Genomic DNA, 21,658 nt, shown 5'->3' with positions numbered 1-21,658 from the left:
TGTGTGTCTGTGTATGTGTGAGTGTGTGTATGTGTCTGTGTGTATGTGTTTGTCTGTGAGTGTGTGTGTGTGTTTGTCTGTGAGTGTTTCTGAGTATGTGTATGTGTGTGTATGTGTCTGTGAGTGTGTGTGTATGTGTCTGTGAGTGTGTGTGTATGTGTCTGTCAGTGTGTGTGTATGTGTTTGTCAGTGTGTGTGTGTGTGTGTTTGTCTGTGAGTGTGTGTCTGTATGTGTGTGTGTCTGTGTATGTGTGTGTATGTGTTTGTCTGTGAGTGTGTGTCTGTGTATGTGTTTGTCTGTGAGTGTGTGTGTCTGTGTATGTGTGTGTCTGTGTATGTGTGTGTCTGTGTCTGTGTATGTGTGTGTCTGTGTGTATGTGTCTGTGTATATGTGTCTGTGAATGATTGTATGAATGTGTGTCTGTCAGTGTATGAGTGTGTGTTTGTGAGTGTCTGTCAAATCAGTGAGAGTATGTTTGTGATTGAGTGTGTGTCTGTCAATGAATGAGTGTGTGTCAGATCAGTGAGTCTGTGTGTTTGTCATTGAGTGTGTGTGGCTGTTAGTGTGTATACACCACTGAGTGTAGCGTGGCCGAGCGGAGCGCAGTACAGGAGCTTCTGTTTCCTGTACCTGGCCAGACTGAGAGGAGGTGCTCACTGAGAGAGCACTTCCTGTCAGTCCAGCCAGGTACAGAAAACTGAAGCTCCTGTAGAGGGTCTGCTCCGCAACGCTACAAGACAGGTAGGAGGCACACCAGGAAGGGGAGTGTGACCGCTAAGTGGGTGGGGGGTGCACAAAGGGACAGAGAGGGGAGGGGAGAGAAAAACCAAGGGACAGGGAAAGGAAGGGGGAGGGGAGAAGAACACTAAGGGACGTGGAAGAGGGAGGGGCTGGTTAGGAGGCACATAGGTGAAGATGTTAATTTTAGAGGGGGGGGGGTGGAAAATGCATCTTCGCCTATGTACCCAAAAATCCTTGCACCGGCCCTGATACCAGGAGATTTCCATCTTGGAAATGCTAAGATGGCGGCACCTTGAATAAAAACCATGTGGTAGGGGCATAACATGAATAGTAAAATGTAGTACTAGTTTTAAGGTCACTAATTGTTATTGGTGTTGTGGGGGGAGCCATAGAAATTCTGGGGGGAGGGGGAGACATCTAGTGTAAAATAACAAAATAAAAAAAAAATTGTTCAAATAAAAGTATACCGGTATTCATTTTTTTCAGTAAAGAAATCCAAGCCACTGACTCCACTGGGCCACCAATGAATATGGAAATCTGCCCCAACACCCAAGACAATCAAGGGAGAGGGTAAAAACTGCATTTGTAAAAAATATTTTTTGATTTATTGTAGATTGTTTTGATTCCAGTCTCCCCATACTTATTCACTCATCTACTCACACACAAATACAACATTATTCTCACTGTTGCACATAGTCACACACACCACTCACATCACACACATCCACACACATACATCATTTCTAGCAACTCACACACAGCAGCACATCATCCACAGGTACCCACAGACATTAGTCACAGTTACCCAAAAACAACCACACCTACCACTAATACACAACACACATCCCCCACCCCACACAAACACACATTGTATATGCTGTCACCCCACACACATGCAGTAGTACCCTGCAGTATTGGTTATGGTGCTAGGTGCACCGTACAATCCAGGGTCCAGGGAAATTACTTGATGACTTGTTTTACCTATGCAATGCTTAGTGAATATTCCCCTAGACATACAGCGCTATATAAATAAATATATATATATATATATACATATATATATATATATATACATATATATATTAACCTATGGATGTATTGCGTAATGAGACATGGATTTAATAACATGTATTATGCTGTATCTACAAATATCTGGACAGGTCTTTCTTGATGGTTCTGTGGTTGCGAGAAGGCAAGGGAATAGAGGTGAAGTTCTAATTAAAGTCCCACAGGTGTAATTAGTACATCTGGATATACCGTACCTTGCCTCACCCTTTCTCCTCCAGTGCCAGAAAGGGGGATTTGTCATAGATACATTAATAAATAAAGGGTTAAAAACCTTTGTCCTAGTTAAGTCTTCTTATGTCTGCAGGGGTAAAAAGCAAGAATTTTCTTTCAGTCTGCTATCTGTTGCAAGCAGTGACTCCCTTTTTATTCTCATAGATCAAACTCACACAGAGAAACTCAGACTGCATATTTCAGATAAGACATGCTATACATGCGCAGTAGACTAACAGCAATACGTAATGTTATATGAATAATAACATAATAATTCTGTTGTATACACCCCTAAGAAAAACTGTGTTTCATATAATACGATGCACACGCATAAAAAAAAAAAAAAAAAAAAAAAAAAAAAACTACTTTCTTGAACTTGATAATGACTGGTGTGCCTTAATTGTTCTCTGCAGTGAACGTACAAAGAGTTAAAGGAAAGCAGGATGTGTTAACTGCATAAGTCCATGGCAGCGTAAGGGTTTCAGACCCTGTAAAATTTTGCAGCCTAACAGAGTCCCAAGTGGGGTCCTAAAAAGCCCTGAGTTTAATTTTTGCATCAATTAATTGCTAGCCCTGAGTTCCCTGTAATCTTTAGAAAGAGAATAACACCTCTAATTAATTATACAGCACTACATCATAATTTGGAGTAATGTCACATCAGCATATCATTTAAACGTAACCAATACAAGTATAATAAACTATAATATTTAAAATTTGGTCTATAAAAGGTACTTCATATATTTAGTAATTTTACCATCAATAATGTAAACCTTCTTGGCATGATATATTCCTGTTTACTGCCCAAATACTTTACTTGTCTTGCTGCTAACGCACTTATTTATTTACATGGGTAATAGTTTTGAATGTATTCGATTGTTATTTGATTTGTTTGATTGATGCATTTTAACTTACCAATCACATCAACCCAGTTTCACAAATTAGTAACTAACCCATATGTGCAAGATTATGGTGGTTTCATTTGACAGGAGCAGGGGGAGAGGGATACCATGAAGTACAAGGAAGGACTTTATAAATGTATGTCTCCCCCAGGTGATATTGTGCAATGGACACATCAGCTAAGGCATGACAAAATTCAGCGAAACTGCAGGTGACTACATAAGTTTAAGAGGATACATTATAACGAAGAAGTAAATTAACCATCATATATTTCATATCTAGCACTTTGTAGTTCTAAAGAATATCATATCTAGAAATTAAATAGCTTACTTAGATTGTTAAGGGTAGTTTTATACTCCCCCTCCATCAAAATGATAATGACTGTATGTATGCCTGTAGATAAAGATATCCCTTTACATATATGTCTTGCTGAGTTACATGGTGGTGTGTCATGTGCCATTAAAGTGTGAAAGATGAAATCTGTTCTTCGTTTGTTGAAAAAGTCCTGAATTTCCAACTATATTAAGGCTGGCAAAAGTAGGATGGAAAGTGTAGTTCTATAACATCTAAAGATCTACTTTTGGCCATCCCTGTTCTAAGCCTTTTATGTCCAATGGGATAGGAGGTATGGACACAAATTAAATAGAATAAACATATAATAATATATATACATCCAGCTATCATAATGTATAAATAATGCGTTATTACCAAGAAACTGCCACTTTATCATTTACGCATGAGGGGTGTCATTTGAATACAAAGTTGCATCTTGTAAAATACTAAATATATTTTATTGGCACCTAACAAAGCACCATAGTTTATGGTATATGTGTTTAATTTGTAAAACTACTGCACAGATTCCTGTGCAAATCCTAAATGTGATAAGTTATATTAATTAAAAACCATAATAATTAAAAACCAAAGTAGACTATATATTTTTTTCTATTGTTTAATCTCAAACATATTTTGGTTGTATATTGTGTACATTTTAGATGTGTAACTAGAATTAGTTAAATACCATGTAAAATCCATAAATTAAAATGCAACATACCACATAGTAAATTTCTTGGACACTTAGACAAGTATCTACTTGTATCTTAAATTCTCGTCCAACCTTAAAAATAAAGAGAAAAGTTTCACAGTTTAATTGATTTTTGATAATCACTCTTGAAAAAAAAAAAGATACAAATTGATTGCATATTTTCACATATTACCTCTATGGGTGATCTAGGTAGTTGAATGTCTATAAATGGAGTCACTGGGTATGATAGGTCAAAGTACCGAATATCTGTAGTATTCTGATACTGAACCTAGAAACAAAAAAATAATAATTATTAACCCTATTTAATATAAAGAAATATTGACGTGTATTTTTAATGTAAAAATAATATTGGAATCAATCTTTATAGAACATTGCTCAGGGACAAAAAAATTTCAGTATGGCAAAACTTTAAAAAAAAATCAGTTTATGTATATACTAGTCACTAGTGAGTATAATCAGTCAACAGTAGACTTTGAGATTTGGTTTGATCTGAACTATAATTTGTCCAAAGTTGGGCCAAACGGGTGATTTCCCCTCTATTGGCTGCTTTTTCTCACTTGATCTGTGAATCAGTTGGCAGGAAATGTTCATATCAGTGAACTGCAAAATAGATGCATAATATTTAAAAAAAAAAAATATGTTTTGCATCAACACTGGTTGCCCTATTTACATGCCATCTTGTCTGATCCATTTTCTGAATTGCTTTTTGTTACTGGCCGAACCAAACTGCCACATGGCAAACAACCGGCTGACCCGTTATTTTTATTTTTGGAAAAAATAATTTGCCTAATATTTTTTTTTCTTTTCCATGCACGCATCTAAAAACATATAAGTAAAAGCTTTTTTCATTTTTTCATATATATTATTTTCATTTTTTACTTACTTCAATCTTCATGGTTTGTAGTAATGTTTTCACAGGAAATTTGATGACGACAATGCCAGATTCAGGAAGAGTGTCCTTTTCAACAATATGCTTATCTAAAGAGTTTTCTCCAAACCACCATTGTTTTTCGACCGATTCAGTAATTATTATGGTTATATTTTTTTCCATTTCATCCTTTGATAATAAAGCATTGTCAAGCCGTAATAACTGCACCTATAATATTTCAGAATTACCATTATTGTAAAGTTAAAAAATATGTGCCCCAATTACCCTCTGATAGTGCAGAGGGTAATTTTTATTTTATTCTACTAGGTAGAACTGTGCTATTTTAAATATAATTTAAAATCAAACTTGTTTTTAATGATTCATAAGAGAGTACATACTTCCAAGCCAATTAGTTGATGCCACCTTTTTCTTAACTGTATGGGAGCATGCCCAGATCAATAGTAGTGGTGTTGCTGAACAGGGAGGGGAGGGGGGGAGGTGAGGTGGAGTAATGGATAGGGCTTTGAACACATTTAATGGTATATGTATAGGCTGTATTAGCAAAACTGATATTTGTCAACATGTCTTACATTTATATCCTTTGTTTCAAATAAATAAATAAAAGGTGAGCTTAATTTATTTTGCCAAATTCTCAGTAGTAAAGAGTTAATTTATATAATCTTACCTTTAATGTGCAAATGAGATCAGATGAAACAGACAATTGCTGGTCATTGTTTATTTTAATCCTGTACTCAAAATAGATGTGTTGAACATTTGATGATGTATTCATTACATAACCTATAAAGAGATGTTAGTAATTATCATTCACCTAGGACAAAAGTAATAAAATAAAAAAATTGCCAAGAAATCACAATGAAAATATTATTTGCTGTATCATAAGACCAAGAAAAGCACAACTGCCAAAAAAATAATAATCTCAGAATCAGCTCCTGATACGGCAAACAACAAAAAGATATCACTATATGCTCAAAATATGAGAAAACAGAGTATTTAACCTTTAAAGAAAGGGTTCCCTCTAAACACTCAAAACCAGTACTGAAAAAAAAAACACACAAACCAAAAAGGGAAATAAAATACGCAAAAATTAAACAAAAGTGAATACATACAAAAGCAAACAACCTGGTCCTTCACAGAGACAGAATGGGATAAAATGATGACCCTAATACAAATGATCCCGTTATCTGCCCAAATACAAGAAAACTTGTATAAACTATTTACAAGGTGGTATCTGCCCCTGACAGCTCTGCGTAGATGGGACCCCATGGTGCCAGATCAGTGTTGGTAAAGTGGAGAGGAGAGAGAGAGACATATACTGGTGGTCTTGTAGATTGCTTAGACCATTCTGGGATGTGGACAGCTATTTGATAGGCAGGCTGTTGGAAGACCCCCCCCCCCCCCCCCCCATGGAACCAGCGACTACTTGCTGCACCACACAGTGTTCATAACGCAGAGTTATAACAGTTCCTTGGTGAGTGAGAGGGGGTGACAGCGTGTGGGAAGGAGATAGTGGATGACAGTGTGTGAGATATGGGTTACAGTGTGTGTGGATGACAGAGTGTGTGGGGGTGTAACAGTGTGAGGGAGGGTGACAGTGTGTGTTTGGAGGCTGATAGGGTGTAGTCTGTGAGGAGGGCGACTGTGAGGGAGGGTGACAGTGTATGTAGGGAGGGCTGACAGTTCGAGGGTGAGTTAGAGGGGATGATAGTGTTTGGGTGACAGTCTTTATGTATGGGGGTGACAGTGTGTGTGGATGAGTGTGTTAGGAGGGCTGACAGTGTGTGGGGCGTGACAGTGTATGAGAGGTGGGTTACAGTGTGTGTGGGAGGGTGACAGTGTGTGTGACAGTATGTTGGGTGGGCAGACATTGTGTCTGTGTGACAGTGTGTGAGGGGGACTGACAGTGTGTTTGGAAGGTGACATTATGTGGAGGGTGACACTATGTGTGTGGGGTGTAACCAGCCTCCCCAATACCACAATACCTCCAGTGGGTGATAGTGTGTGAGAGTGGGGGGACAGTGTGAGTGGATGGCAATGTGTGAGAGTTGAGTGACAGTGTGAGAGAGGTGGGTTACAGTGTGTGTGGAAGGGTGACAGTGTGAGAGATGGGTGACAGTGTAGTTGGGGGTCTGACAGTGTGTCTGAGTGACAGTGTGTGTGGAAGGTGACATTATGTGGGGGGGTGACAGTATGTGTGTGGGTTAAAAGTGTAACCAGCATCCCCACACAATACCTTTTTTTTAATGCAGTAATCAAGTCCCTGGTGGTCCAGTGGTCTGCCTCACTGGTAGTCCAATGGGCTAATTCTCCGGTCTGCAGCTCCGCCATGTGCAGAGTGGCAGACCATGTTGTACGTTCTTGTGAGTTCCGCCACTGAAAGTGTCAGAGTGTAGCTGTGGGTTGCTCTGATTGGCCAGAGCTCGCTGACAGCTAATTCAGTCTGCAGCTCTGCACCTGGCTTTACAGGGCTCACCCTCCCCATGCTGACTGTCTTGGGCTATCACTCTCCTGCCAATTCTCCTGGGCTCTCCCTCCCCGTGCTGACTCTTCTCACCACAGCCATGCCAAGGCACAACTAGCACAGTGCCGTGGCACACCGGTTGCAGAGCACTGCTGTACAGTGTAAATATTTATTTTTTCAGATTTTATAGTTTTGTAGAATCTTTCTGTAACCAAACCCAGAATAAAAAAAAAATGAATGCACAAGTGGTCACATCAGGAAATCAAAAAAATATAACTTCAATATAATCTTCGGACCCTGAATTGGTTAAAAAGGCTAGGGCATGTCCAGATCTTCATTAATTTTCTCTTGTCAGCTATACATATGTGTAAAAATAAAAACCATAATAACCTGATACAAATAAATTGGACGTCAAATTAATATTGTTGGATAAGGTTTCCAGATGAATCAATATTTTTACATCAATTTGGAAAGTATTACATCATTTGGAAAGCTTATTTAACAATATTAGGTTAAGGCTAAGACACCAACCAGTCTTAGTGGCCTTAATTATTGGTCTAATTGGTCTATTAGTCTAATTATTTTAAAAAGTGGCTTATATAAAGGCCATTCCTGCTATGAATGTCTGCATGGAGTTCTAAAGCTATGGGTGGAGGGGAGAGAGGGAGGTGGAGGGTGAAGATGAGGTTATAATTTTTGTGGGGACTATTTTACTTACCTGTGAGATCTTCAGTCACATAGGCTCTTACAAGTATATCTCCCCAATTTATGACAGATTTTACCTCTTCATAAGTGAAGCTGAAGTTCACGGATCCTGAGATCTTCAAGTAAAAATGATAATAAACATTGCATAGGTGTTTTTTTTAAACAAAGTTGCCACAGTTCTACCACATAGTTATTTAAATTATTAATTATAATTACATTTAGAAAGTGGAAATAAAAAACAAAAACATATTCTATACATATTTCTGTGATATTTCAAATTCTCTCTACAAATTGCATGCACTTGTATATATATTAAAATATGTAACATTTTAAAGGTACTTATTTAATCTGCTAAAACAACTACATACGGAATACATACATGTTATTTAGCTTCTTTTTAAATGCATCTAGCTCTCAGTCAATAAATCATGGGATATGTGGTCCACAATCATCTGCAAAGGCAGCTTCAGCTGTTATTTGTACATAAGATTTTCCTATATGTTTTTTAATCACAGGTGTAACCTTCAATTTTTATAGTAATACTTTGGAAATATATAAAAAATAGACAATCTAGGCATCAATTTTAGATTTTAGGCATTTCATAGATTTTATCCTAAATAATTGATTTTTGCACGCCCAATTTTGTATAGTTTTAACATAGATTTTAAAAAATAAATACATGTTTTGTATTCAAACCCTCTTCCCTCTGTCCCAAATCTTCCATTCTCCCATTCTACAATATTCCTTTTTGTTGGTACTTTATTGTGCGTACAACTAATTTTCTATCCAGTGTGTCCAGTAACACAAATTTACACAGTGGAAGCTCATCGATAAGGGCACTTGGGACAGTTCCCCACCAGTTTCCATGTGGGAAAAAATGTATTTGCACTAATTTAGAAACTTTTTTACTGAAGAAGCCAAAAAAAAAAAAAGGGAATTCTTTTTTCTCAAAATTGTGGATAATACATTTGATTGCACTCAATTCCATTTGTGTGCATTAATCATCATGCTAGTTGGAAGGTATTTGTGTTGGTTTTTTTTATTATTCTTTATTTTTGTTGTGCACGAGGTAACAGAACATCTTACGATGCCACAATAGCATATATGTAAGTACAGTAATATCACAGTATTTCACATAAATGGCATTGTAGTAACGGCACATTTTTTAGGTATGGATATAAACAGGCTATGCAGACACGTCTAATAGTAGGTCATAAAAGTAAAAGAGAATCAAAACATGCAAGACGTGATGGAGAATATGCTCATTAGAGTAAAGTTAAAGTACCTGAGTGTTATGAGAGTAGGAAACAGGCTAGGAACATAAACTTATTTCACAAGATCCGCATAATAACAATGAGTTGGATCATAGATATCTATGCTTAGAAAGGTCGTAGTCAAGTTCTCAGTAATAGTAAGCATATTGCTGCAGTGTGCATACAAACAAAAGCTTTAGACACATCAGAACGTACAACTGATAGTATGATTGAACAAAGCAATATAGTATAACGATTAGGCACAGATATAGCATGCACGGCAATAGTGCCGCACATGTTATAGACAATACACATGTCTTGTGAGACATTAACCTAACGATTGGGGAAAAATAATATGCAAGATAACAGTAGAGTAGTGTCATATGCAGAGCTTTTAAGAGCAGTAAACACACTAGAACCATTGCTTATACCCTATCGCTGGATCTCTGTGTGGCTGCTATGGAATATAGGGAGATACCAGGCATTATAAGACTAAATAAGATATAAGATGTGTGTACTTTGATACGGGCTTTCAACCACTGGGTGGTAAGTCATGGTAGGAGTATTCTAGCCTCGTTGTTCAGGAATAGGAGGTGGGTGAGTAGCAGGGGATGATATGGTTAGTGCTCACCGTCTGGCAGGCAAAAGGTAGAATGCGTCTCGGCAGGGCCGTGGCCGTGGTTAACAGGATCGTATGTTTAGTAAGTTGCTTGTTGCAGGTACTCTGTGCTAATAGGATTTTGGGGTATTTGTGTTGTTTTACCATGAATGCTATGTAGGCACATAGTAGGGATGCAGCAAAATGAAAATTCAGAATTCTTCGGAAAAACGTCCGGGTTCGTGCTCAAACTTGACCCCAAACCCGAACCCCATTGAAGTCAATGGGGACCCGAACTTTTGGGCACTAAAATGGTTCTAAAAAAGTCCTGGAGAGGGCTAGAAGGCTGCAAAGGGAAGTAAAATGGGGGTAAGATTAGGACAAGTGCCTTTCAAAAAAATGTGGATAGGGAAATCATTTAAAATAACATAAAATACATAAGAATAAAAAAAAACCAGCTGAGCCATAAAATAGCACTAGATAGAATCTTTGATTTTAGCTTTGGAAGAACATAAATCAAAATCTAAAGCATGGCTGTCAGGAGGGTCACCAGAATTATCCATTTGAGAGAGGGTTGGAGTGCAGGGTATTCTCTTTCATTGTTCAAACTGAGCTCAACTCCTGATGCACGGAGAAAAGGCCTTCACAAGCCTCTGCTATTGTGTACATAGTTTATACTAAGTGACCCATAGGTTGAGGAGGTGGTGACCGTGGTGGTGTAGATGGAAGCGGCGGTGGAGGAGGAGGAGGTAGCCAACACTGTTTTTTATTTATTTATTTATTTTTTTAATTGGGGTAGCCCCCAAAATATTGTGACATATAAAAAAAGAAACGTTTGCAGCCTGCGGTGCATTTCTTGCAGTCCAATAATGGAATGACAGCATTTCAAAGGCCACGAATTTTGAAATGCTGGCATTCAGGGCCAGGGATCACAGGTGGCTAGGGGGGTACTTCCTCTTTCTTACCAGTGTTTGGGAGATGGACAGCTGAATGCTTCCATGGGACAGTGTGGAGATGCTGGACAATTGTGTACCTGGCCTATGCTGGTGCAGGAACCCACCCTCTGAGCCACTTGTGAATGACTGGCCTGATAACCGTGGAAATGACCCCTCTTCCTCCTCCTCTTCCTCCTGTGCCACATCCTCTTCCATCATCGGCCGAAGCGTTTTATTCATGGAGACATAGAAGCGGGATAGTAAGGCTGAGAATGGCGTCATCGGCACTGGCCATGTTGTTGGAGTACTCGAAACAGTGCAACATGGCACACAGGTCACGCATGGAGGCCCACTCATTGGTGGTGAAGTGCTGTTCCGCAGAGCGACTGACCCGTGCATGCTGCATCTGAAACTCCACTATCGCCTGCTGCTGCTCACACAGTCTCTCCAGCATTTGCAAGGTGGAGTTCCACCTTGAGGGCATGTCGCATATGAGGCGGTGAGCAGGAAGGCCAAAGTTATGCTGCAGCGCAGACAGGCGAGCAGCAGCAGGGTGAGAACGCTGAAAGCGTGCACAGACGGCACGCACTTTCTGCAGCAGTTCTGATATATATGGGTAGTTTTTCAGGAATTGTCTGGTCCCGTTGTAGATCCGGAACGGGTTCGTCAGTGCTCCGTTTATCCAAAGTCGTGCCGTTGGGCAGGTGTAGAGTGTCTGTAATTAGGTCCCATTCCGAAGGCCTGGAGGGTCCCGAACATCATATCCCAGTCCACCCTGTCGAACGCCTTTTCCGCGTCGGTCGACAAAAGAAGGGCCCGCGTTTTGTGCGTTCTAACGTACGCGATGATGTTCAGTACTCTGATGGTATTGTCCCTCACCTCCCTGCCTGGGATAAACCCTGTCTGGCTCCGGGTGGATTGAGTCCGGCAGCAGCGGCGCTAGTCGCGCTGCTAGAATGCTCGCCAGAAGTTTGATATCCGTGTTGAGCACCGAAATCGGGCGGTAGTTAGGGCATAGTGTCGGGTCCTTGCCCTCCTTAGGGAGCAGTGTAATGTTCGCTGAGGTGAACTGGGCTGATGGTGCGGCTCCGTCCTGCATAGAGTTCAGGGCCTTAAGTAGTTTCGGTTGAACCCCTTGCGCAAAGACCTTGTAGTATTGGAGGGGCAGTCCGTCCGGCCCCGGTGCCTTGCCCGTTTTAGCTTTCTTGATGGCGCATGACAACTCTTCGGGTGTTATAGGAGCTTCCAGTGCTTCTCTGTCTGCTTCCATTATTTCCTGGTATGTTCGCCGATTCCAAGTACTTGCGTATGTCCGCTGTTTCACAAAGTTTCTGATCTTCCTGTGCTTCCTCGCGGAGTTTGTAGAGATCCTGGTAGTACCATTGGAATTCCGTTGCTATTTGGTCTGGGTGGTGACTGATTTGTTGCTGTGCATTTTTTATCTTCGGTATATATAGTTGTGTTCTACGTTGCTTCAGGAGGTTGGCTAGTAATCTTCCGCATTTATCTCCGTGCTCGTGGATCATGTGTCTGTAGTGTTGGTACGTGCGCTGGATTCTTCTGTTAAGGTGCGCGGTCAGCTGGTTACGTTTGTCTGTTAGCTCTCTATATATCGTCGTTTCTAGGGTTCGTTTATGTCTGGCTTCCAAGATCGCAATTTCTCCGCTGACCTTGGTTATTTCCCGTACTGCCGTTTTTTTCGGGTTGCGCATATTGCTATAATCTGGCCTCGCACCACCGTCTTGTGTGCCTCCCAGCAGGTCATCGGTGTCACATCCTCTGTTTCGTTATCTTGGAAGTAGTCCCGTATAATTTGGCCTATCTTATCAGTCACCTGTACATCCGATAGGATCGATTCGTTCAGCCTCCAGGACATCTGCCTAGGCTTAAACAGCGGTGATTTCATCCGTATGCGGATCGAGCTGTGGTCAGACCATGTCATCGGCAGGATTTCGACTGCTGAGAGCAGGGTTAAGTTGTGGTGTGCTATCAAGAAGTAGTCTAGCCTTGTATATGTTGAGTGGGGCTGAGAGTAGAAAGTATAGTCTCGCGTCGTAGGGTTTAGCGCCCACCAACAGTCTGCCAATTGGTGTTGGTGTAAGAGGCGGAGTGTGTTCGCATGTCTATTATACTTGCCAGGCGCAGATGTGGAATCTTGATCTGGGTGTAGAGCCAGGTTCAGATCACCCCCCACGATCAGGGTGCCGTCGGCGAACTTCATCAGGGTTGACAGTGCGTTCCGTAGGAAGTGGAACTGTTTCGTGTTTGGGGCGTGGATATTGGCGAACGTGTAGGATTGCTCGAGGATCGTGCCTTTGGTAAAAATATATCTGCCCTGTTTGCATCTGATGGTGGCTTGTTCCATGTAAGGGGTTCTGCTGGAGAATAGGATACCTACTCCCCGCGAGCGTCTGTCCGGGTTGTTGCTGAAGTATCCCAGTCTAAAATTGCGGTCCTGCAGCGCTGGTGCCCTTTCTTCTTGAAAGTGTGTTTCTTGGACAAACGCTATAGAAGTCCTGCAGTGTTTCAGGTCCCGCAGAAGTCTACAGCGCCTCTCCCTGACATTTAAACTGTGCACATTGTATGAGAGTATGGTTAAGTCTTCCCTGGCGAATCCGCCTGGTCCCGGGTCTAGCATCCTTTGGACGGCCACAGGGGTGGTTGGGTCTGTCGTGAGGTACGGTGGGTGGGTATGTGAGTGTGTGGTGTCCGGTCGTCTTGCGTACGGGTAGAGTTTGTATGTGTTCTGCGTCTATGTACGTCACTTGTATAGCCTCTGTAGTACCGTTGGGCAATGGACAGTTGTCCCGGGTGTGTGACCGCGTGGCCTAAACTGTAAGGGGGCTGGGTCTATCCCGGGAGTCGTGTGTCCCCTGATATGTGGGGGTCCCTATGTCCTAAGCATGTGGTGTCGGGCTTCCTGTTGGCGGCTATCCAGCCCACTTCTGGGCTTTTAGAGGGTCTCCTGGTATGTGTTGGTACTGTTCACAGTCCTCGGTCTGTCATCTCCTAAGTGGCTATTTACTCGGGGCGCCCGCTCTGTGCCTTATTTTGCGTTGAGTATGGGTGCATGTCGTAACGATTCGTGTCTGGGCTGCCTCTAATATCTGCTCGCGCGTGCACGTTGGGTAGGCCGTTTTCGGCATGGGCTGGGCCTAGCTGGCATATGTGTTGGGGATGTAGTGGCTTGGGGTGCCATGGGGGCAGTGTCTGGCTCGTGGGGTTCCTCCATTTGGTACGGTTAGAGCGATAATTTCCTAGCCTAAGGCTCGGCGACTGCCTTCGCTCGGTATGGGGCGGCCGTGGGGGTTTATGATGTCTGGGGGAGGGTACCTCAGTCACCTAATAGCCTACAGTATCTGTGTTGATGTCTGTTATTTGCCCTTTTATGGCTTTAGAACCTGGGTTGTCATCTGGTACTCTGCTCTGGGTCGGTCTGGAGGTCGGCAAGGTCTAGCGTGTATGGGTTCCTAGTGTGTATCAAACAGCACGCCCTTACCTGTAAGCATCGTATAATGAGTCAGGCCGGTTCCCTATAGTGGTGGTCCTGCTCACGGCTATGCGTTTTGTGTGGCAGCTAACCCTATGGCTTTCTTTCCAGGTTCCCGTCCCTCGCCCAAAGGGCTCTGCAAGTCTCCGGTGTACTTGTGTGGCCCTGCCCCCGCCTCTCTCTGTGTTGTGTCCCTCCGTCTGGAGTGCGTACGCTCCCCCCCTCCCTCCTCCCTCCTCCCCCTTCCCTCCTTGCCGTGTGTGTGTTCGTGCGTTTAGTATTGTAGTACATAGATATTGTTTGATATTATTGCGGTCTACGTGCATATCCAGTGCTCCCCCTTCCCTCCCTCCTTCCAGTATGGGTGTCCCCCCGGTGCTCCCTCCGCATTCTCCTCCTTTCCTTTGCCTCCCCTCTCCCCCACCCCACCCCATCCGTTCCGTTCCGTATGTTGCCAATCATCCTTTGCTTTTTAGGGGTCACTTAACCTTCTTTTCCCTGCCTCCCCTCTCCCCCAACTAAGTAACCGTTCCCGGGGGGCCTCAGTGATTGCGTCTTTAAGTTCGATGTAGCGTGGTTGCATTGTCCTTGCGTCCGCAGGGTCCCTGCATTCCCCATGCTGGCGTATTTGCCACTCCCCCCTCCCTCGTCCCCCTCCCCAATTGTCCTGGTACCCTCCCGGTGGTATGCGTTGCTAGGGTCAGGACTCAGGTCATGCCTAGCATGTTACCCTCGGCATACTGTGGTTGAGGTATATCGTCGCTAAGGCTCTTGGTCCCCCATCCTCCGCCCCAAATTCCGCGGGTTTGTGCGGTTCTCTTATAGTGTCCCCTGTGTTTGTACTCACGATTCAGCCAAGTCTCACCAATGGAATAGGAGTCCCCACGCCCATGCCTTGGTTACGCTGTGCTGTTGTGGTTTACTGCTCCCTCTGCGCTTGGCCCTGGTGCCATTCGCGTTGACGCTGGGGCTGGGGCTGGGGCCTTTGCTGGTCTGCGTTGGGCCTGCGTGGTTGTAGTTGTTGCGGGCCCGGTGGTTGTTGGAGGAATGAACGTGCCAGCCAGACCGGCACCTGTTGTGGCGGGAGACCTAGGGTGTGGAGAAATCTTGGGACATCATCTGGCTTCCGTATTGTCAGTTGGTCTTGTCTGTGTCTGGCTGTGAGGGAAAACGGGTAACCCCAGCGGTACGGTATGTTGGCTTGTTGCAGCGCTGATGTCACCGGCCGCAGGGCCCTCCTGGCCTGCAAGGTGTAGCGTGACAGGTCTTGGTATATAGAAACGGTCTGTCCTTCCATGCGGATCGTCCCCATGCGTCTGGCTACGCATAGTATTTCTTCCTTTAGGTGATAGTTTTCCAGGCAGCATATTATATCTCTTGGTTGTTCTTCGCGTGCAGGTACTGGTCTCAGCGCCCTGAGTGCGCGGATCAGGCCAATTCTGGGTACGTGTTGGCCCCCCAATACCTGGTCAAAGATCTGCCGCAATGTTTCTGGTATGTTTTCAGAATGGTCCCCTTCTCTCACTCCGCGGACGCGCAGATTCATCCTGCGGCCGCGGTTGTCTAAATCATCCACCCACGTGGTAAGGTAGGCTATGTCAGCGTCTTGTTTTGCGACCGTAGTGTTTGTGAGTTCCAAATCCGTCCTGATTGCCCTTGTTTCAGTTTCTGCTACTGCCATGTGGGCCTCCACATTAGCCACATCTGCGCGCAGCTGGGCCACCTCCTCACGGACCATGCGGCCCAATCTGTCAGAGAGGGCTTCAAAATCAGCTTTTGCTAGGAGATTGGGCAGGATATCTCTCCACTCACCCTCATGAGGTTGCTGTGGGTCCGGTGTGGGAGATGGGGCCCGGGAGAATACAGCCGGTGTGGACGGGAGGGACTCAAGCTGCAGGCTTGCGGCCTCCATTTCCCTCAGCGGGGATTGCGCTCGGTTCGCGGCGTGGAGGAAAGCTCGGATTGATTGATCCGCTCCATGTCCCGCGGGTCAGCCAGTCTTCTCGTGCGACCCATCTGCCGCGTGTGGGTGAGCTGGGCTTATGCTATGCGTCTTTGATTGCGGGCACCACGACGAGCTGCAGAGTTAGGCGGCCATCTCCATCGGCAGCCGGACACGCTCCCGACGGTTCTATTTGACTCTTAGATATGAAGTGCACAGCAGGACGCAAATGTACTATTTAGTATTAGCACCCAAAACTATTAGAATTTTTCAAAGTGCGCTGTAAGCACAGTATTTGACGGTTCTATTTGACTCTCAGATATGAAGTGCACCGCAGGACGCAAATGTACTATTTAGCACCCAAAACAATTTGAATTTTTCAAAGTGCGCTGTAAGCACAGTGTTTGAGGGTTCTATTTGACTCTCAGATATGAAATGCACCGCATTTACATGTAACAGTAGTATTTAAGGGTTTTATTAGACTGCAAGAAATGCAGTACACAAATGTACTATTTAGTACCCCGAAAATTGCAGTATTTAAAAATGCCTGGATGTTGCCCACTGAGCTACCAGAACAGCATTAAAGTCCTGTGCCTGACACACATGCAGTTGCAAGTGCACTGCACTCTCTGTGGCATAGGGCTCAGGGCAGGGTACAAAAATGTAGTATAGCACCCACTAAAATAATTGCTGTAGTTTGAATAATCGCTGTAGTTTGAATAATCGCTGTAGTTTGCAGATTCAACACCAGAATTATTTCCTAAGCTGTCCCTCACAGCTGCAGCATCCTGTCCCTACACTAATAAGAGCTCATGTGACGTGCGGCGCTACGTGACTCCAGCTTATATATAAAGGCTGGGTCACATGCTGCACTGGCCAATCACAGCCATGCCATTAGTAGGCACGGCTGTGATGGCTTCTAAGGGCAAACGAGTCAAACGCTTGTTGATTGGCTGCCCTGCAGCCTTTCAAAACGCTCCATTAAATCGCTGAACACCGAACTCCAACCCGAACATACGCTGAAATGTCCGTGTTCAGGTCCGGGGTCCAAAAACCGTAATGTTCGGTACGAACCCGAAATTTGCGGTTCAGGTTCGCTCAACTCTAGTAAGGAGTCTATCAGTATCCTCCTGCTTTAACCCTGTGTACAGTGTGCTGAGAGCTAATAGTGAGCATGGAGTAGTTGACATGGATGGAGTCAGTATATTGATGCTTTAACCATGTGCACACTGTGTGCTGAGAGCTAATAGAGTAGCTGACATGTTTCATAACAGCAGCAATATTTAATAGAAAGCTATAGTTATCATAGAAGGAGCAGTACTGAAGATAAGATCATGTAAGGGAGAGCTAAGGGAGGGCTGAAATAGAGAGAGAGAGAGAGAGATAGAACCTTTTACAGAGACATGTACTGTGTGGGGATCATTGTATTGCAGATCTATCTAATCCATCACAGTGACCCTGGCTGTGTGGCATGCTTATGAGTATCTCCTTATTGTGTCCAGATCTGTGTGCTATGTCTTTGTATTTTACTCAGCACTGCCTGTTCTATGGGTATCTCTGTAGTTTACCTAGCTTTGTGTATTATATAGGTATCCTTGTATTAGCTTTGTGTATTATATCTTTATTTTTTCTCAGCACTGTTTGTAGTATTGATATGTTTGTATTGTAGCTCCGTATATTTTTTTGATTTCTCTATGTTGTGCCCAGCTTGTTTTATTGTAGGAGTATCATCTTAAAACGTCACCAGCTGGATGTACATACCTTACGGAAACACATCAAAACCTTTTGAGGCTGTACACATATCTTTTTGATGTCTGCTAATCACCTTCCTATATTTTAACACCTGCAATTCTGAGATAAACAAATGCTTAAACTCCATAGACCAGAATGAGTGGCTCCCTGCTTGAACTTGGGGAAACCACTTGAAGCATTCATTTGTGTTGAGCTATTTCAATTGCTTTTGTTTGATTTGTTCATTGTAAACAGCTGAAAGTCTGTAACTTTTGACAATTAAGCAATTTTGATTGCAACTGTAACCTTATTTATCGATTTCATGGAAAAGTTAAATCAATACACTTACCTCATATGTTTTATTAAACACTTGAGTATTCCAATAATTATATAATGGTTCTATTGACACGGTGACATTCCCTTTCACTAGTTTTCCATTATTATATCTAAGATTAGAAAAAAGTATTAACAAACATCAAATAGATCTATTGTTTTATGTATAGCATGAAGCTGTAATAAAAGAGTTCATGGGTAAAGTAGGGCAATTATGTATTTAAAGGGACACTTTAAACACCAGAAACACTCCAGCTTAATGTAGTGGTTGTGGGGCAAAGATATTGTCCCTGCTTTCTCTACAGTGTTAACGCTGCCTTTACTGAGAAAAGGCAGTGTTGACATTGCACCACCTTTAGTGATTGTCACTTGAACAGGCTCTAGAGAGGTTCCTAGGTTGAGGTCCTGCAAAGACTAATGCTCCCCATGGAGTCAATATCTCACTATGAAGATTGATGCAGCATGACAACAGGGCCACAGTACTTCTCTCAGCCATAGTGGTCTGTTGATTTAAGCTAAGTAAAGTCTTTATTTTATAACTTCAGGGTCTGGTCCTAATCTAAATAGGTTATACATTACTCTAATGTTAAGAATACATGTTTGTGTTCCCAACGTTAGTGTTAAGTTTAGAACTGCCCTAGGCTCAGCCATGTTGATGTGCCCCCTTCAATCTGTGTATTACGCACACATAAAAAAATCTGCCACTCACATGCGCACACACATATATATATAAATATGCATGCACAAACAAATAGTCAAACATAAACACACAGGTACAGACAGACACAGACAGGTACACACAGGTATACACTGGCATGCACAGACATAGAAAGATACACAGGCATAGACAGGCATATTCGGGTACAGATTAGCACACACACAGACACAGACAGGTACACAGAAGTAAACACAGACAGGTGAGTAGTAATAAGTAGTCAAGTCATTTTGACTTCATACCTGGAGACCACTGGGACCTTTTCCCTGCCCCCTCTTTTGCCTGTCTGTGAGAAGGGCAGCAGCTTCCTATAGCTCTTTTGAGCTAAGCCCTGCATTTGCTGAATGTTCTAAACCAATGAACTAAACTCTGCACTGCCAGGCTCAGTTCAAGAAGAGAGCCTCCAGTTCTCAGAGAGGCGAGGATGAGAAAATGGTTTGACTACCTACATTAAATGTAATGTACCATACCCACTACAATGTGTTGTTGTAGCTCTGGTGCTTGGATTGTTCATTCAACATAAGAATGATTTCCATTTTTTTCTCAGTGCTTTTAAGAACTGAAATGAATAGAAACTCCTTATTTGTTTATCTATGTATTTATTCATTCATTTATAGTATTATAAGGAGTTGAGGTTTGGCAAAAAAAAAGGCAAAGGGGCAATTGCCCCTTAGACCACAAGCACATGGGGCTCTAGCCTTTAGCCTCAGAATGTAACTATCCTTTTGATTATTAGCAGTAGTTGTAATGTCTGTTGGAATGCATAGTACTGCAGCAGTGAAGCAATGGGTAGGAATTGTGCAGTGTCTTTGCTAGTGCAGCACTGTGGGTTTGTGCTTGACATGAGGCCCATAATTTTAATATTATCCAGGCCTAATGGAACATTTTATTTAATTTCCTCATCACATTGTCAGGTTGATTTACTTTTAGAAATTTAGAAATTGATGTCATGCCAAACTAATAAACCTACTACAATTTAATATTGTTGGATACATTTTAAATGAATGTTTTTGGATATAATTTTGAAATATTTGTTATTTAACATAATAACATTTAAGTAATATATCTTATGTATCAACTTATCAAAAATGTAAACTTTTTTTAATATTTAATCATTTTACAAGTTTATGCAAAAAATATTAAATGATTTGAAAACCTTATCCAACAACATGAAATCAAGGCCAACATTAGGTATTTAGTCGATGGTTTTGCAGAATAGTATACTTAGAGAATATAAAAAATGTTGTAACTATGGTCTTGGTTTAATATATAAACAAGCTTTACAGTTGATATTTTGGATAAACTTTTAAAAACATTTTTTTTCAAAATGTTGAAATGCAGAAAACATATAACATAATATATATTTAAAAATATCAATACACGTGAAAATATTACAACATTTTTCAAAATATTAACTTTAAATATTAGCCAAACATATTCTATCATTTAAAAAGTTTTTCCAAAAATATTTAATAGAGGCCTATATTTGACAAACAGGTCACTACTGGGAGGCGCAGTTGTTTTCATCTATACCTTTTTGTTCTTACCATACTTAAAGTGAAATCTTTTTATCACAATTTTTACTTGTTACTACTAAATAACAAGCATACTGTAATTCTACAGTGTGTCACTTACTTGGCTGTTACTGCACCAGCAAGATCTGACTGCTTCGTTTCAATGTAGAAATGTGGGACATTTATTTCAACCTCAAATTTTGGTAAAACTGAAAGTAGATACATTTGAAAAAAACTTATAAAAAAGGGAAAAACAAACAAGACTATTTGTAAAGTTGATTAAATGCCTATACTGGTTGATGCTAGCTAATGCTGCCAGCGGACAAACAGTTCAGTTTTATCTTTTTATAACTGTATTTTCAAATCGGAGCCTCCTGGATATGGAGCTTTGTGGCCAAGAATTGCAGGATTCAGTCTCGATTTCAGCAGTCTAGCAGTGCTCGGTCCAGTTGAAACCTGGACAAAATTCAGGGGGTTGAAGTGCTTGAACAATGTCTGGATTTTTTGCAGACCCGTTCAGCAGTGAATGGTTTTGCCCTATTTGGTAAAGGGCTTTAGTGAATAACCTTATTCATACCAAAGGGGCGTTAGTTTGCAATGCAGTTCAAAATGTAATATTCATTTATCCTAATAAAATGTAATCAGCACATTGGTTTAGTTAAGTGTGTGTGATATGAGTTGCATTAATGTTTTTTTTTTTTTTTGTAAAGTTTATTAAATAAAAACTGCTTCTTGATCAAGCCATGATAACAGAATGCTGCCATATTTTTCTAATGAAAATGGAAAATTATGTATGAAACATTTTTATCTTTATCTCAGAGTTTCTCAGTCTGTACTATGTGTCTTTGTGAGAGGTACTTGAATACCAGATTCCTTTTAGAAATTTGAGAGCTCGTTTATAATTGATAAACTAAATGTACCTTTAAATATAAAGACTAAAATGATGGGCACATAATGTGAAGAATCAGTTATGCTTAGAACATGGAAAATATCAAGAAGCCTTACTTTACCTTACTTACTTTATAGGGACACTATAGTCACCTGAACAACTTTAGCTTAATGAAGCAGTTTTGGTGTATAGAACATGCCCCTGCAGCCTCACTGCTCAACCCTCTGCCATTTAGGAGTTAAATCCC

At 41.9% G+C, this 21,658-nt stretch overlaps 1 protein-coding gene across 1 annotated transcript in view; it reads right to left on the bottom strand.

Moving 5' to 3' along the window:
- Positions 1-21,658, bottom strand: part of LOC134586250 (CD109 antigen-like) — a 128,586-nt gene that overhangs the window by 87,308 nt on the left and 19,620 nt on the right. The window contains exons 7-13 of the mRNA XM_063441743.1: positions 20,644-20,731; positions 18,310-18,406; positions 8,025-8,127; positions 5,513-5,625; positions 4,843-5,055; positions 4,132-4,227; positions 3,969-4,031 (exon numbers count right to left, since the gene is read on the bottom strand). Coding sequence (XP_063297813.1) covers positions 3,969-4,031; positions 4,132-4,227; positions 4,843-5,055; positions 5,513-5,625; positions 8,025-8,127; positions 18,310-18,406; positions 20,644-20,731 — 773 coding nt within the window. The remainder of the gene's footprint in view (positions 1-3,968; positions 4,032-4,131; positions 4,228-4,842; positions 5,056-5,512; positions 5,626-8,024; positions 8,128-18,309; positions 18,407-20,643; positions 20,732-21,658) is intronic.

This window comes from Pelobates fuscus, chromosome 2 (assembly GCF_036172605.1).
Source record: "Pelobates fuscus isolate aPelFus1 chromosome 2, aPelFus1.pri, whole genome shotgun sequence".
Classification (NCBI taxonomy): domain Eukaryota; kingdom Metazoa; phylum Chordata; class Amphibia; order Anura; family Pelobatidae; genus Pelobates; species Pelobates fuscus.
This window is presented reverse-complemented; position numbering and strand designations above follow the sequence as displayed.